General features: G+C 36.8%; 1 protein-coding gene and 1 long non-coding RNA gene across 2 annotated transcripts; one reads left to right on the top strand and one right to left on the bottom strand.

Moving 5' to 3' along the window:
• Positions 1–1,108: 1,108 nt before the first annotated feature.
• vamp2 (vesicle-associated membrane protein 2) lies at positions 1,109–7,117 on the top strand. Its single transcript, XM_084104418.1, has 5 exons — positions 1,109–1,430; positions 4,086–4,185; positions 4,913–5,071; positions 5,348–5,399; positions 6,141–7,117. Coding segments are annotated over exons 1-5 (330 nt in total). The 5' UTR covers positions 1,109–1,428; the 3' UTR covers positions 6,158–7,117.
• On the bottom strand, positions 3,820–12,457 carry LOC311076317. Its single transcript, XR_014604649.1, has 2 exons — positions 12,062–12,457; positions 3,820–4,291 (listed from the first exon to the last, which is right to left on the bottom strand). It is a non-coding gene; the product is annotated as an uncharacterized lncRNA (long non-coding RNA).
• Positions 12,458–12,544: the final 87 nt, after the last annotated feature.

Below are 12,544 nucleotides of genomic sequence, written 5' to 3'. Positions count from 1 at the left end.
CTTTTTGAAATGAGTGTAGAAGCACCTATCTATTACATTATATGATGTGAACATATTTTTTAGTCTTAAAAACCATGGTAAATTTGCATTTATGTTATCGTTACATCCATGTGTATTATAATAACGTTTTTCTAGTAGGCAAGTATTATATTTGCATATAGCGTCATCTAGTGGTCGAATAACCATATTATCGTGTTATTGAAACGTGTCCACGTATTATTTTAGATTAAGGATACATTCTATCATTATTTTATTATAACCTGTAGAGCGATGTTGTCACTTTCATAAGTAAGTGTCATGATCATAATATGTGACTGCTATAATAAACAACAACTATCAGTACTTTTCCTTATGGATGATACGAACGATAACTGTAATATATACGCCTGAATATAAAACAAAATTAAAACACTTTTCAAGATATAACATATCGCTACATGTTCACATATTTTACAGTAGTGGAAAAACTATTACATTCAATGGTAGCGTGGCCGAGCGGTCTAAGGCGCTGGATTAAGGCTCCAGTCTCTTCGGGGGCGTGGGTTCGAATCCCACCGCTGCCAAACACTTTTCATGTTTTCTTTTGTACTATTACATTTTAAAGACACACACATATATATATATTATTATTATTATATATATATATACAATTATTATATATATATGTCATACAGTAGATGACATCGTAAGGCACAATAAGTAGACCCGAAATATTTAGAAACATTCACTAATTCTAGTGCTAAAATGAAATTGCATTGGTGACCCATGTGCTATTGGGATACGTTATAATACTATACCGCTTCCAATGTTTTAAAGTTATATCTAAATGTTTCCATTTTCCCCAAAAGGTAACCAACCAGTGACCATACGCAGCCCGAAGCCCATTCACCCCCTTCATAGACCGCCATTTTGTTTGTTTCAGCAATCCTTATAAATAAATTAAACACAGGGCATATTGTGCAAATACAATCCATGGACCCCCTCCCATGTCCTCTTACAAATAAATCTTAATGCGTTCCACACGTAGGCTATAGCATAAATATGACCTGTCCCATCTTGTCATACTGTCAACATGCAATGCATCCTCCATCTCCTGTCTCTCATGGTCAGTGCTTCCAACCTGCAGCTTCCCGGATGACGAGTGACGTCAACGAGCCATCTTTGTTCCCCTAATCCGAGCATCTATTTTTTATGTGTACATAGTGACAGAAGCGAGTAGCGGTAGAGCGCCCTTATTATAAAAGGAATAATAGCGAGGCGCGGCACACCGGTGGAAATAAATAAATACAAACCTTAACAAATATACAAGGAATACCTCTTTACTGGAATAACCTGGAGAGTGCATTATTTATCCGGGAGACGGGGAGAAACGCCTGAAGCAGCGCGTTTATCCACACTTCTTGTAGACGCACATAAAACCCGGTTAAAATGTAAGTACAAATTCACTACAATTATTTTATTTTTTAAATGATCTGATTAAGTTTTAGAACCTCATTCTTTTCTCAGTTATTACTATGCTGCCATGGCTAATCAAACATAAACGTAAATACATTTATGCACAAATAAACATACTTAATTAGGCTATTGTAAGTTTATATTTGATTGTATATACGCATTCTTCTACATCTATTACGTATTTCAGGAAACCCACTGAATTCTAACGAGCGCGCTTGCTATATAATATAGTCTATAGGCTCCCAATGGCCAATGTTTTTTTCCATATCAGTTGCTACTACTGGCATACTAAATGTGTCTCTATTTATTAAATTGTTACAACGGAACTAATTTATTTAGTATAATGTAGATATCTTTCGCTTTATTCTGGTGTTTGGAGTGGAGTGAGCGACAGCGATAGAATCACGCCTAGACACCGGATTGGACTGGTTTGGCTGGAATTGGTCGCGCGCTTTTAGAAAGAAAATAATTTATGAATTAACACTATGTAGCTATTGAAATTAATGTAGGCTATTTGTCCAGCCTAATCTCTGCTCAGATGATAATTTCGATGTCAATAAAAAAAAGAAAAATGAATTTGTCTCATTTAGCCCAAGGCCCACTGAATTTCATTCCTGGCCTATTTTTTCACAAATGGCATTAGATGAAGATGATGAAAAATATACCTCACACGGTTTAAAAAATAAAATAAAAACATCCCTTACGTAGGCAGTAAAATAGAAGCGTGATATTCCACGCGAGTCGTGGGGGTTGGTAAACGGACGGTCATATGCTCGCGTTCAGTCAAAGGGGGCGATACAATTTGTTATATTTTCGAGTTATATTATTCTCTAATCCACTCAGCACGTTTCTATGGAGCCAGGCCTTTATATTCATTGATATTTGGTTAGACTGGCACAAAGGGCGCAGGTGTTCCTCTGCAGGAAAGATGGCCGTGTATACTAGTATTTTCTAGGCACGCTCGTTTAACTGGTTTAAATAATCGAGGCTGTAAATGGCGCACATCTTCATAATATGTTGTCAGTCCCTGCCCTATTGGATACTTTTATTAAGGCATCACTGGGTCTGTAATGTGATATTTTGATATAACATTTTGGAATAATAGCCTACTGTTGTATTACGGTTGTAGCATTTGCCTACACAATGTAAAAATAGATCAATGTCATTTGGTAGCAAGTGTAAACATCTGGTCCGGTTATAAAAAAAATAAAAAAATGTTGATCGTGACGCAACGATGACAGAGATACAGGTAGGCGCTTAATGAAGGCCTTGTGTGGGGGTGGGGATGTTCCCCATCATTCATATGACCCTGCCGTTACCATTCAAGTACAAGGAAGAGCACAGAAACAATTGATTAACCTCATATTCATGTAAAACTACAGTAAATGTAGCCTACAATGCTTTTCTCACTCACACAATTCGAATTTTTCAGTGAGCACCAGAAAAAAAGGCCTGGTTATGCAAGGCAATTTTTCTGATGGCACATTACAATGTTTGGTGTGTCATTCCATTAAACTCATACATGACACATAACATCAGTCAAGGCATGACACATAACACGTTTTATTTTACTTGAGAAATGTACATCGCAGCGGCACAGCCATCAGATAATGAAACTACTAGGATTTTGTCTACACCTAAATCTGACTACTGCTAATTTAGAATTGAATCATGGCTGAATGTGAATCACAGACTATTTGTTCTTAAAGCCTATGATGTATTTGAAATAAAACAGAAAACGAGCAGTAATACATTTGTTTCTGATCTGTAGAATTGATTAAAGTCGACTTACAAAAAATCATGATTTGTTTTAATGGATTTTAGACATGAAAATATAAATCTGAGTTGCCAGAATGTTACATTAATGTTCTGCCCATAAGAACCATTCAACTGATACTGAAATTAAATATTTTCCTGTCAGTGAAGGTGAGAGGAGCCAAGACTTTATGTCTAAATATAGGCTGTTGTAAATTAGAAGGAGCAGAAGTAAATGAGAATGAGAAAAATGGCTGGTAAAGATCCCAGTAAGAAAAAGTATTTCCTTCCCTGAAAGGAAAGCAAACAGGGATTAGATCCAGGGATCTTCCAGAGGTGACCTTTATACAGAGTTTTGTCTTCCTCTGGTGGATGAGAGTGGCATTAGCAAGGAGAGTTATTCAGAAATATCCTTTTACTTACACTTCTCATTTCTGTTAGTGAAAGGCAGAACATTTTAATGTAATTACAACAATTATTAAAATACATTTCATTTACTTTACAAAAATGGCAGGGGAGAGAGTGAACAGCAGCAGCTAGTCTGCATGGGTGTGCAATAACAATATATAAGTGTATGTAATCTTGCTTGCATGACAATTAAGACATAACTTCCTGTACACATAGCTCTTTATTGTAACTGATTTAGTAATGAATTTAAATTTAAATTGCAATTTGAAAACAAATTTCAAATTGGTACTCTATTCTAAAAAAAAAGAATGCAAGCAAAATTTATGACAATCCTTGTCCTCTTTTCCTCATATATAAGTTATATAAATCACTGTACTAATAAATACAAACATGTATTATCATATAGTATAAGTAATACTGTAATATTGTATTATAGAGGAGTGACTGCACTGTATGTTGATTTGCAGGTCTGCTCCAGCCCCTGCCGGTGCTCCAGAAGGAGCTAACGCACCTCCTAACCTCACCAGCAACCGTCGCTTACAGCAGACGCAGGCTCAGGTGGATGAGGTGAGTTGACCCCCATCTCTTTATCTTCTGTCAACGATAAGTGCATTTTCAGAACCAGACCGGCGTTTCCTCCGAGGAAGCAAGGGAGGCATTCTCCTAAAAAAAACTGGATGAGAAAAGAATCGATATTAAAAAAATAAAACAACAAAAATATTACAAAATGTGACATTAAAAAGTGTTTTTATAAAGTAACACTGTCCAAAAGCGACACCCGCAGGTAATGTTACAGTGGGAGGCTTGCCTCCCCTGAGCCCATTGACTTTTAATAGAACCCCCAATGCATGCAGTGAGTTTGATGGGGGGTACTCGAGAATGAATGGGGGAAAGTCACGAGAGAGCTATTATTGAATATGATCGGTTATGCGATAGATAGATCCTGCCACTTGTTTTCGTGTGCATTCTCGAATCGGCTTAAATGAAGACAATGATGCTGTTAACGGGAAGACTAATTAAAAAGTAAGTAAACAGCTCAGCCACTTAGATATCACCACTTTATGTCATGTCAAAATCAAACATGAAATGGCCTGAATGAGCAATCAGCTTGGAGAAATTAAATATACATCTTCGTGTCTGTGACAGACAGTGTTTACCGAGCTTGACGAATGCTGAAAAAAAGTTGACTATATATAAAAACGTGAGGACTTTGCCTCCTCATTTTACAACACCACCGCACAACAGACGCAGTAAATGGAACATTTTACTAAGAGTCCTCTTCATTGTTTTTCAGGTGGTGGACATTATGCGTGTGAACGTGGACAAGGTTCTGGAGAGGGACCAGAAGCTGTCAGAACTGGATGATCGGGCTGATGCCCTGCAGGCTGGAGCCTCACAGTTCGAGACCAGCGCCGCCAAGCTCAAGAATAAATACTGGTGGAAGAATGCCAAGGTAAACATCACACAAAGTGCCTTGAGTAAGACTAAAAATGGCAATGTATTTCATGACAACACATCTAAATCAAGCAAACAGCTAACGGTAAACCTTATATCAGTGTACTGTTTTGAAATGAGAGCCCTTTATATTATATATTTTAAAATAATATTTAAATGAAAACAGTACCTGCCAATAACACATTATTGGATCACATGTATGACTGTTAGATCTCAATAATCTACTTTTTACTGCCTTTAGCTCACTCTCCCTCTTTTTAACTCTTTTCTTTAGATGATGATTATCCTGGGGGTGATATGTGTGATTGTCCTCATTATAATCATTGGTAAGCAATGAAAATCTTCTCATTCATTTTTAAAGGAATGTTCTGGGTTAAATACAACACAGAAAATAATTTTGACTTAGTTTGTTATTTAAAAAGATGTATTCCATAGTTTTATTTAAAGGGGTTGTTTGCCGTTGACAAGATGGGCTTTAAATACAATTTGGTTATCTATGCAGTAGAAAGGTAATTTAAGTGCTACACGACTAGAGAAAACAGAGAAAGAGGCTATGGTGTTCTCCTTCGCCAGAAAAGTAGGGAAAGTTCAACACCCATACTGCACTGGGCTCGATCTGGCATATCCAGGGATATAAAAATGCGCACATACGATCTGTAGTTTTAACAAAAGGAGCTGACAAATAATCTGGGAAACAGGGTGCAGGTAACATTATTAGTTTCTTTACAAACGCGAATTTGTGAAAACGTTAACGTCATACGCAGTGATGTTACGTGTTCAGTCTATAGGGTCGTATTGTTTCTTTACAAAGCGACATCGCCAACTACTGGCCTGGCAGTAGAATACAGCGTTTTTAGATGTTTTCGTGGATCCATGTGAACGGGGATTGATCTGTACGTGAAAAATGTTTAAAGGAAAAACGTTTTGAGTTTTTAGCACATCATTGTCGTGTAAACGCACCCGAAGCCTTGTCTGTGAAATCAGGCCACAGTGACTCATGTTATATAATTATATTTCTTATTGTGATTCTCAAGTGTTGACAATAAATTATTTCCTTCTCTTCACAGTGTACTTCAGCACCTAAAAGCGCAATGTTCCCACCCCACTCTGAGCTCATGAACGCCCAATTCCAAGCCACAGAGAAATCCCTCCCAAAAAAGATGAGAAAAAACGACTTCTCACAACAATCAAATTATTTGCCCTCAAAGAGCCTAAATCAGCCCTTTCCCCGAGCCCTCTTGCCCCCTGCCTCACAGCTGGGCCCCTGTCACTCCTCGTTCGTCCTGTCAGTGAGTGTGTGGCCATGTATCCTCTGTAAATACCTCCGGCTTTTCTGAAATACTGTTCATACTCAAAACTCCTGATTACTTGTGGCAACGACAACCGATAAAAAAGAAATTACAACCCTTAAAATACGATAAGATTATACAGTATATATTCCAAATGTTCTTTGTAGAGTTTTATTCTGATATAATGGTTTTTTGTAGTTTGTGTGTGAGTGTGCATTTGTATATTTTTTTAAGTTTTGTAAGACTTATTTTGCTTCAGGTTTAAACTACTGCCTCTTAATCTGGATGTTTGTATCTTGCACGCTCTATTTCACTATTTCTTGCTAACTGAGTATTGGTGTATTTTTGCACAAGCTATGGACTCTCTTAACCGAGGTACTAAATTAATATCCCCAATTTTTTCCTAAGTCACATCCACTCTATCTCAGACCTACACGTTGCCCCCTCAACCCCTTTTCTTTCTTTCTTTCTTTCTTTCTTTCTTTCTTTCTTTCTTTCTTTCTTACCAACAGTACCTACTCTATTAGTGAACTGCCACAACAGACTAGACCAATGACTGTAGATGTTTATCTTAATTTTGATGTCTTTAGTGTCTTATCTCTTAAACATTCCTTAATAGCAGTGTAGAATTATGCTGTCTATCAAACAGAGTAAGTGTATTTGTCTTAAAGAATTCCAAAACAGGTCTTAAACAACCTCAAGTATTTGTAACAGTCAAACTATGATTTGACATGAATGGTCGTAATTAATCGCACAAAAAAAAAAAAAAAAAAAATCACATGGTTCAATTGCGCTGTAAGTGACATGAAACAAAACGAAATCAGGACCTGATTCATTCTGCTGGTAAAGATTTTCAAGGCCAGAGAGTCTCCATACAAAGTGTGGGGGTGGGACTGACCGAAAAGGGGAAATAGTATCATGCACAAAAAGCTTGTTTTCGATGTCGCTTTTTAACAGGTTAGACTGCAGGTCCGACTGTGAGAGAACCATCCGCTGTGTTACTTCCTCGCGGCAGAACTACTGCCAAACCGATGCATGAGTTCATCCTTCTGAAAGCACACAGGTTGATCTTACTACTTCAACGTGAGCTAGTTTCAACAGCTGTGGTTCTCTCTCTTATCTAGATACTGCCTTTTTATTTAGTCTTTCTTTGAATTTTAGTAATAGATTTGTAAATTATATTTTTGTGTGTGAAGCAGGCAGGAAAGGGACCACGTCGTTTCAGGACTTGACGCTGCTGCCGTGTGCACAGAGAGCACTTTTGTGTCCCTCACTATTATCCACCTCTCTGTGTGCCTGTTTGTTGAGTTCAGCTGTAGTTTACACACTGCCAAGCACCTGAGGGCACGGTTTTTTTCTTTATGTGTTTTTGTTTTTTCACCGTGCCCTTCTCGGTTTGCTCTCGCACACATATAGGCCTACGCCTCCATCAGCATCACCCTTCAGTCTCATCCGCCCAATCTGTCGACAAGAAGCGAGCCAGGCGTGAAGTGTGCGTCTGCACGTGAACACCCCCACCCTACTCGTTTCTCAGTTAGCGCCATAAGCTTTCCTCCTTTCGCACTTTGATTCTGCCTCTAGCTGCCCGTCGCTGTAAATAGATTTTGTGTGTGGAGTATTTCGGCTTCATCCTGAGAGATTAGGCTGCTTAGACCTCTGCAGGTAAAGAAAGGCTGTTCACATGGCAACCTGGGGGGAGGGCATAGATTAGCAGATTGATTGTGACAGGAGGCGGAGCCACTGGGTCGAGGGGGTGGGGCTAGAGGAATGATTCCACTGGTGTGTTTATGGAAAAGCCTGATGATTAGAGCAGAATTAAGGGGATAGTTCACCCAAAAATGAAAATTGTGTCATTAATTACTTACGCTCAAGTTGCTCCAAACCTTTATACATTTCTTTGTTCTGCTGAACACAAAGGAAGATATTTTGGAAAAAACAGTTTGTAACCAGGCCGCTTTGGGGCACCATTGACTTCCATAGTAGGAAAAAAAATACGATGGAAGTCAATGGGGCCCCAGAACTGTTCAGTTTCCCTAATTCTTTAAAATATCTTCTTTTGTGTTCAACAGAACAAAGAAATTTATACTGGTTTGGAACAACATGAGGGTGACTAACTGATGACAGAATTTTCATTTTGTGGGTGAACTATCCCTTTAACTGTAGCCTAATATTTAGTATTTATGGTTTCTGAACAAGCGGCTTGTTTCATTTTCATTTCATTCATTTTTCTTCTTTAAAAGGAGATAGCCTTAGTTCATTTCATTTTTTTCCATCTTTGCATGCTCATTCACTCCTATGTCCCACTCACGTCGAGCTATTTTAATGAAAAATGACCAAAGACCATATTATTATATCTCGCTTATACTGCCAACTGCCATCAAAAACAGGTTAAGAGACAACATTTCCCCAGATCTCTGGTTTTTAAAAGCCTCATCCAGCAAAAGTTCAAGAAATCCCCTATCGCTCTGCATAGTTTTCTATGTTTATTTGACTAGAATATTTAGTATCGGTAAACAAGTGACAGTGATTGCTAACAAGATAAGGATTTTGAAACCACGATCCGACTGACAAATCACAGGCCTGATATCTGAAACAATGATAGCACAACTTCTCCTTTAGGTCTGTATACGTAATGCTGAGTATTAAAAATGAAACTATTACTTTGTAGCTGTTTAAGAAGAAAAAAGCAAAAAAACAAATCTGTATTGTTTTGTGTTGTAATGTGGGCTTCATCTGGGGGAAGGGGGTCCTTTTTTTAGATTTCACATTTAAGGCATAAACAATCTGGAGTTAGATTAAGATGTTAATAATATCAAAATAGAGAATCTCAATATTATATTAGGCAAATATAAAGATTTTTCTCCCGGGGGGTTGTAAACATTTTAAAGGGATCTATAACTAATAAACTACACCCATTGGGGTAGGACTCAAACATGACAAATTAATCAAAGGATTCTAATATGGGACTACTACAAATAATGTATGTTCTATACTGTTTTTCTTTGTGAGTGTATGAAGACATTTTCTTTTGTCTTGGCACTTACTGTATGTTTTGTTCAAAACCGTGTGGGTTGAGAGGGATGGTGGGAGTAGTTTTGTCACACCAGCCTGTTAAAGACGCTGCTTCTTCTTTATTGGGAGGGAACCAATGAAGACGCAGAACTTTACCGGACAGTGATTTCTCCGTTCCTCACATCGTACAGTTGTTTAGTCTTCAGTTGTTTACTTTATTTTAAGCAGAAATTAGTTAAGGCTTCACAGGGGTGCTCTTTAGCACAGCTTCATTGTGCTTAGTCTTTTTTTTCTTTCTATAATTTAATTTTAAATATAAGAACAGTGACCTAAGACATCCGAGTAGGCTAATACTGGAAATTGAACCCTGCCTTATTATAGGTTAGCGTGTCAAGAGTTTTTCAGAAAGCTTGTACAGACTGAAATATCAACTTTAATCGGTTGCTATTAGTTCAGAGATGTTTTAAATGAAAAGTTATGGAGTTTTACAAGAGTTCAAATCATTTTCGAAGGGTTTTGGGACTGAATAAAGAGTATAAAGAAGCAGAATTTCCATAGAGCTTCGTGGAGGTCTAGAAATGCATCGAACCAAGAGCCAAGTTGCTGTATTGATAATTATTCATTTGTTTATTTATTTGATTTATGGAGGGGTTTTTTGGGGAGGAATTACCCCTTTTTGTCTGGCCTTTTTGGAGGGACTAGGCTGGAGGATAATGGGTAATGCGATCTTCACAATCTGACTTTATGTTGTTGTTATTTTATTTAATTTTGTATTTATTTGTATTTATAAGTTATAGTGGACTGCATTAAACAGAAAGTACATTGTAACAGGAAACCATTTGGTAACCAGACATACATGAATTCAATTGTAGAGTAAATCTGTCAATGTCTATTATATGGATGAACATCTTGGGAAAATATATATATATAAATATACATATATATATTGCAAAAAAATGACAGTTATGATGACCTGTGTTTATTGTTCCAAGTTAGAAATTAAAATGTGTGTGTGTGTTTGAAAACAATGACAACATAAAAAATAAATATATAATAAAAGTGGGTCTGTGTTGATTTTTTTTTTAAATAAAATATTTGATGTATCAAAGATGTTATTTCTTAATTGTATATTAAGATTATTTTTAAGAGCTAGAACATAAGCTGTGTTTTTGTAATAAAGTATAAAACAAGGCCAGCTCCTGCATTTGGTGAGGATGTATTCACTATACCTATTATTTGTCGTCCCTCATGATCACACAGTGCTCAACAGATTTAGAAAGAGAAACTGGAGTGGAGAAAAAGTGAATAAGCACAGCAGAGCTATACCTCCACAGAATGAATCCTGAGGTAAAATGTTTATACTGCAGTAAAAATGCAAGCAAAGTAACTATTCACTATATATCACCCTCATTAATGAAAATATTTCTACATACAAGAAAAGCAGCTAAGATTTGGAGACAAAGACTAACACTAACAAAAAAGTTACCAAAGTGTACCGTGGTACTTTGTGGACACAGTACAACTAATACCATAGTTGTATTGGTATGCTTCATGGTGGAAGTAAAGTAGCCTACTGAACTATGCAAATATCTTTTACATTAATATTTATTATGAATAACAGTATTCATTTTATGTATGATACTGCTGTTATAAAACAGTTCAAGTTAATAAAGAGCCTTAAAGGAATAGTTCACTTAAAAATGAAAATTCTGTCATCATTTACTCACCCTCAAGTTTTAAACCTGTATGAATTTCTTTCTTCTGCTGCACACAAAGATATTTTGGGGTCCATCAACTGTTTGGTTATCGACATTCTTCAAAATATCTTCCTTTGTGTTCGGCAGAAGAAATACATATCAACAGGAAATTATGACAGAATTTTCATTTTTAAGTGAACTATTCCTTTAACTTGCCTTTAGGACACAACGAGTTGACAGTAATTTTGTATTTTATGTTAAATCATCATTTAGTAAAACTAAAAAGTATAACTAACAGAAAGTCAAAATTATGAGATAAAAAGTAGAAATTAAGACAGAAAAAAGGTCAACATTATGACACAAATGCTGAATTCAGAACAGAATAATAAGCTAACTTACGACTCTGCCAAGAGTATGAGTGCAAGTCAAAACTGAGATAACACTCGACATTTTATAAAATTCATAATTACATAAAAATCTAAATCTAAATAGTTAGATAAAGATGACTTAATGTTTTGGTCATAATTATATCTTTATCTCCGTTTTAAAATTGCCCAATCATAATGAATCATCGAGCGTCTTACAGTCGTCCCCAGTTTAGATTTAATGACCCACTGATACACAAAAGATGGTTATTTTTCGCCACCTACTGACGTAAATATAACCTGCAATACTGAAAAATCCCCACCATTTGCACAGAGACAGCCGTTTATTGACGTAAAATAAACTCTTTAGGGTGATACAAAACCTTATGACCTTGTCAGGGTTCCTTGTGCGATAATGACTACATTATCCTGTACCAAGGTATTATAATCTGATACCACTATAAAAGGATGTCAGGGTTATGAAGTCAGCCTAAACAGTAAACATGGAACAAATGTTAAATTATTAATAATTAATAAAATAATAAATTGATCAAATTATTTGAGAATTTTCTCAACGTTTAACACGTTGTCCACAAATGTGTCCAATTGTGATTCACTTACTCACCGTATATTTTGAGCAGCAAACGAAGGGAGTGCACACGAGTGCATGAGAGACATCACACGCCCACATGTGTCAGTCAGGTGGACACTGAACAGTCTGTACTCTGTGCAGACCGCACGAGCACGAGGGACAACGGCTCCGCGCGAGTGTGTTGATGTTGTAATCAACATAAAAGACGCGCAAAACAAACGGTAGAATGCAAGAAATAATTTAAGCGATGCATACAGAATTATTCACAGACTTTCAGGGTTATTTTTTTTTACTTTTAATTTAAAAAAAAAATGTATTAGTCATGTATCGCATTAGTAAAAAGCCCTTATGCGCCTCTACAACGGTTATTACGGTTTGGGGAAGAGCAAATTTCGTCTTGACGTCCACACAGTTAAAGAGGGAAGCTCTGCTACAACGTGACAAAGGAGAGCAGAACAATCAAGGCCCCGCCCCGCCCATATGTCCAATAGCAGCGCGAATTTCAAGTTGATGGGC

This window comes from Abramis brama, assembly GCF_963993115.1.
Source record: "Abramis brama genome assembly, chromosome: 25".
NCBI lineage: Eukaryota > Metazoa > Chordata > Actinopteri > Cypriniformes > Leuciscidae > Abramis > Abramis brama.
This window is presented reverse-complemented; position numbering and strand designations above follow the sequence as displayed.

Excerpts from the sequence above, each read along its gene's own strand:
- vamp2 (XM_084104418.1), top strand. Across the intron at positions 4,186-4,912 it reads CGCAGGCTCAGGTGGATGAG|GTGGTGGACATTATGCGTGT; the intron begins GTGAGTTGACCC and ends ATTGTTTTTCAG. Across the intron at positions 5,072-5,347 it reads ACTGGTGGAAGAATGCCAAG|ATGATGATTATCCTGGGGGT; the intron begins GTAAACATCACA and ends TCTTTTCTTTAG.